Source organism: Bremia lactucae, linkage group LG1 (assembly GCF_004359215.1).
Source record: "Bremia lactucae strain SF5 linkage group LG1, whole genome shotgun sequence".
NCBI classification, from domain to species: domain Eukaryota; phylum Oomycota; class Peronosporomycetes; order Peronosporales; family Peronosporaceae; genus Bremia; species Bremia lactucae.
In genome coordinates this window covers 14,621,752-14,624,502 of record NC_090610.1, presented here as the reverse complement: position 1 = coordinate 14,624,502, position 2,751 = coordinate 14,621,752, and the positions used below count along the sequence as shown (strand labels likewise).

General features: G+C 42.9%; 1 protein-coding gene across 1 annotated transcript; it reads left to right on the top strand.

The window, feature by feature from the left end:
* Positions 1-736: 736 nt before the first annotated feature.
* On the top strand, positions 737-1,834 carry CCR75_002059 (uncharacterized protein; the record flags this gene model as incomplete). The annotated part of the gene is made up of 1 exon (XM_067960159.1): positions 737-1,834. One exon carries the CDS (start codon positions 737-739, stop codon positions 1,832-1,834), a length of 1,098 nt encoding a protein of 365 aa, XP_067814931.1.
* Positions 1,835-2,751: the final 917 nt, after the last annotated feature.

Here is a 2,751-nt window from a genome sequence, read left to right as displayed (position 1 = left end):
TATGTGATGCACACACGTAGGTGCATTCACATTGGAAGGGATGACTGCTACCGTCATCCGTAAGCCGAGGTATTCGGATAATACGCTCGCCACGTATGGTGCAGATCTACAGAGATGGCATCTATTGATTAATTAAAAGTATTTATATTTAATTCGATTAAATATAAATCAGTCTTAAAACTAATTCCTAGTGAACAAGTGCGCACGTGAAGCCGGATTACCGCTTCCGTCACGTCACTTGTACAAAAGTATTAGTCGTTTCGATGCGGTCGCTTAGGCGCCCACCAACTACCTCACTGTGCCTAAATGTGTGTGCGTAAGTAGAGTGTGGCTGCTATATTAGCGCCCGCTTACAGTTGGTCTTCATGTTCATGCACTGCTGTCGCTTCGCGTTGTCGAGTTGTCACAATTTTAGAGAGCATACTAAAGAATCTTTGGAGCTTTAGTATTTAGGTGATCTCAATTTTGCGAGCTAAACTGCCTCTAGAATAAAACTCTAGTTGGTGCGTAATCGCATATTTTCTGACGAATCGGAAGCCACGACTTTCGATTAATATATTAACAAATGATGGGTTGGGGCTGATCAAAGAAAAGGTGATGGCTGAATAACGGTACCCTTTTTTAAATCAAGATACTTGGATTTGTGAGACCTCATGCTCAAATTTATTCACTTCACATTATTAGTACTTGTGCAAAAAAGTGAAGGACCGGTTATTACATTTTAAATTACAGTGGCATGTCAAAGTTCCGGGTTGTCCAATTAACGCATGAGGCGCTAAAAGTTCAATGCAAGGTAGATGACTTTGAAGAGTGGGGAGCACCTGCACTTGACCGATCTCAGTATTTATGCAAAGAGGAATTGCAGCGCGCCATGGCATTTTCTCAACAAGGCTCCATCTTCTGGGCACTTGTGGACACAATGGAGGACTCTGAATTGGTGGCTGGCCAAACAGTGATATATTGTCACTGTGAGAGTCATCGATTCGATTGTGCTGTGCGTCATGGCTCAGGTGAAATCAAGCGAGGCTTCTCGCATCACATTGGGTCAGTCTTTACACTGCCGCAGTACCGCAATAAAGGACTCGCTAGCTTTTTCATGAAGGAAGTGGCGAACCAATTAAAATTGCTCCCGGGAGCGCTTGTTTCGATACTTTATTCGGATATCGGGCCAACTTTCTATGACAAGCTCGGGTGGAAGCTCTATCCGTCTATATCAGCCATACTGGACGTAGAGCATCCAGTCAACGCCAACGCTGGTAGCAATTATAAAGCAGAGCTGGTAGCTTTGACCTTGGACGACAAACTAGATGACATTTTAAAAGCTGACAATACGCGGCTGGTGGAGGAGCTATCGAGCAATCGCTTTAAAAAGCAGGAGGCATTTGCTATACTTCCCACTCGAGACTCGATTGAGTGGCAATTTTGCATTGGGGTCCACTATGCGACAGCTCATAAAAACAGTGAGCTCCCATATTATTGTGGCGTGAAGATTCACGAAGATGCATTTCTGATATGGCGCCATAATTTCAAGGAGTCGACTCTGAATGTGCTACGTGCTCGGTTTCCTGAGAAAAGGGACAATTTTGTTAATGTCATTCATTTGCTGCTGAACGAAGCAGTGAAAGAGGCTCGCAAGTTTAATCTTCAAAAGATAGCTATCTGGGACCCGCCTTTGGTATTAGCTTGCTCTGAAGTTCGTTGCTCCATAATAATGTCTTTCATAGAGCGTGAAGACTCGCTGTCGAGTGCGCTGATATTTTATCGTGACGACAGTGTCGGTTCCTCGACTTTGCTTCCTCACTGGTTGGCTAATCAAAAGTATGCATGGGTTTAAAAGCCGAATATGATTCGTTGTCAAATTGATCGCCAAATTCTCAAAAGTGGCATTTCTCTGCTTAGTCTCTTAAAGCTCTTATCTTGGAGTCAGACGTGGTTATGGACGGTCGGGCGATGTTGCCCACCCTCAGAAATAAATTCATTGGATCTGAAGTAACGTATAAGTTTACTGATTTCAATGTATAGGAAACATGTCAGCAGCATGGTGCAACGCACAAGCTGGTAGAAGTGGGTCACAGAAAGAAAATTAATGCCACAAAAATAGCCACTAGCCATTCTTCAAAAAATCTTTAAGTTCGGCGTCAATAAATATACCATCTTGAAGTTTGCACGATGCCGCTTCGCAAGCGCATAGTACTAGGGGCGACATTCTAGTGCTCGACTATGACAGCTATTAGTTGTGAGAAGATTGCCAAGTAAATGATGCACTCACCCAATGTTAACAGCATTATAAAACCTTGGATCGGCTGTCTTAAATCGCTTTTTTTGCGCTTGCAATTCGTACGTAAGCACATTTACTGTCGCTGTAACGGGCTAAAGTTGCCCCTATGTTACACAGTCCCCGTTTAGTACACTTGGTGTTCTTAAGGGGATGGTCAATTACTAAATAATAGCAATTAGATCCAACACTCGGGTGTAGTGCACATTTGTGACCAACCCTTGTGGATGTGATGCACATGGGTGCATTCACATTAGGAGGGATGACGGCTAGCATCATCCGTTATGCGAGGTATCTATAAAGATACGCTCGCAATACATATTAAATGATATCTATAGAGATAACATTTTAATTGGTAAAAATAGGTATTTGTATTTAATTCTATTAAATATAAATCAGTCTGAAAACTACTTCCTACTTGGTAAGTGCGCACGAGGAGACGGATTACCGCTCCCGTGACGACACTTAACCAGAGT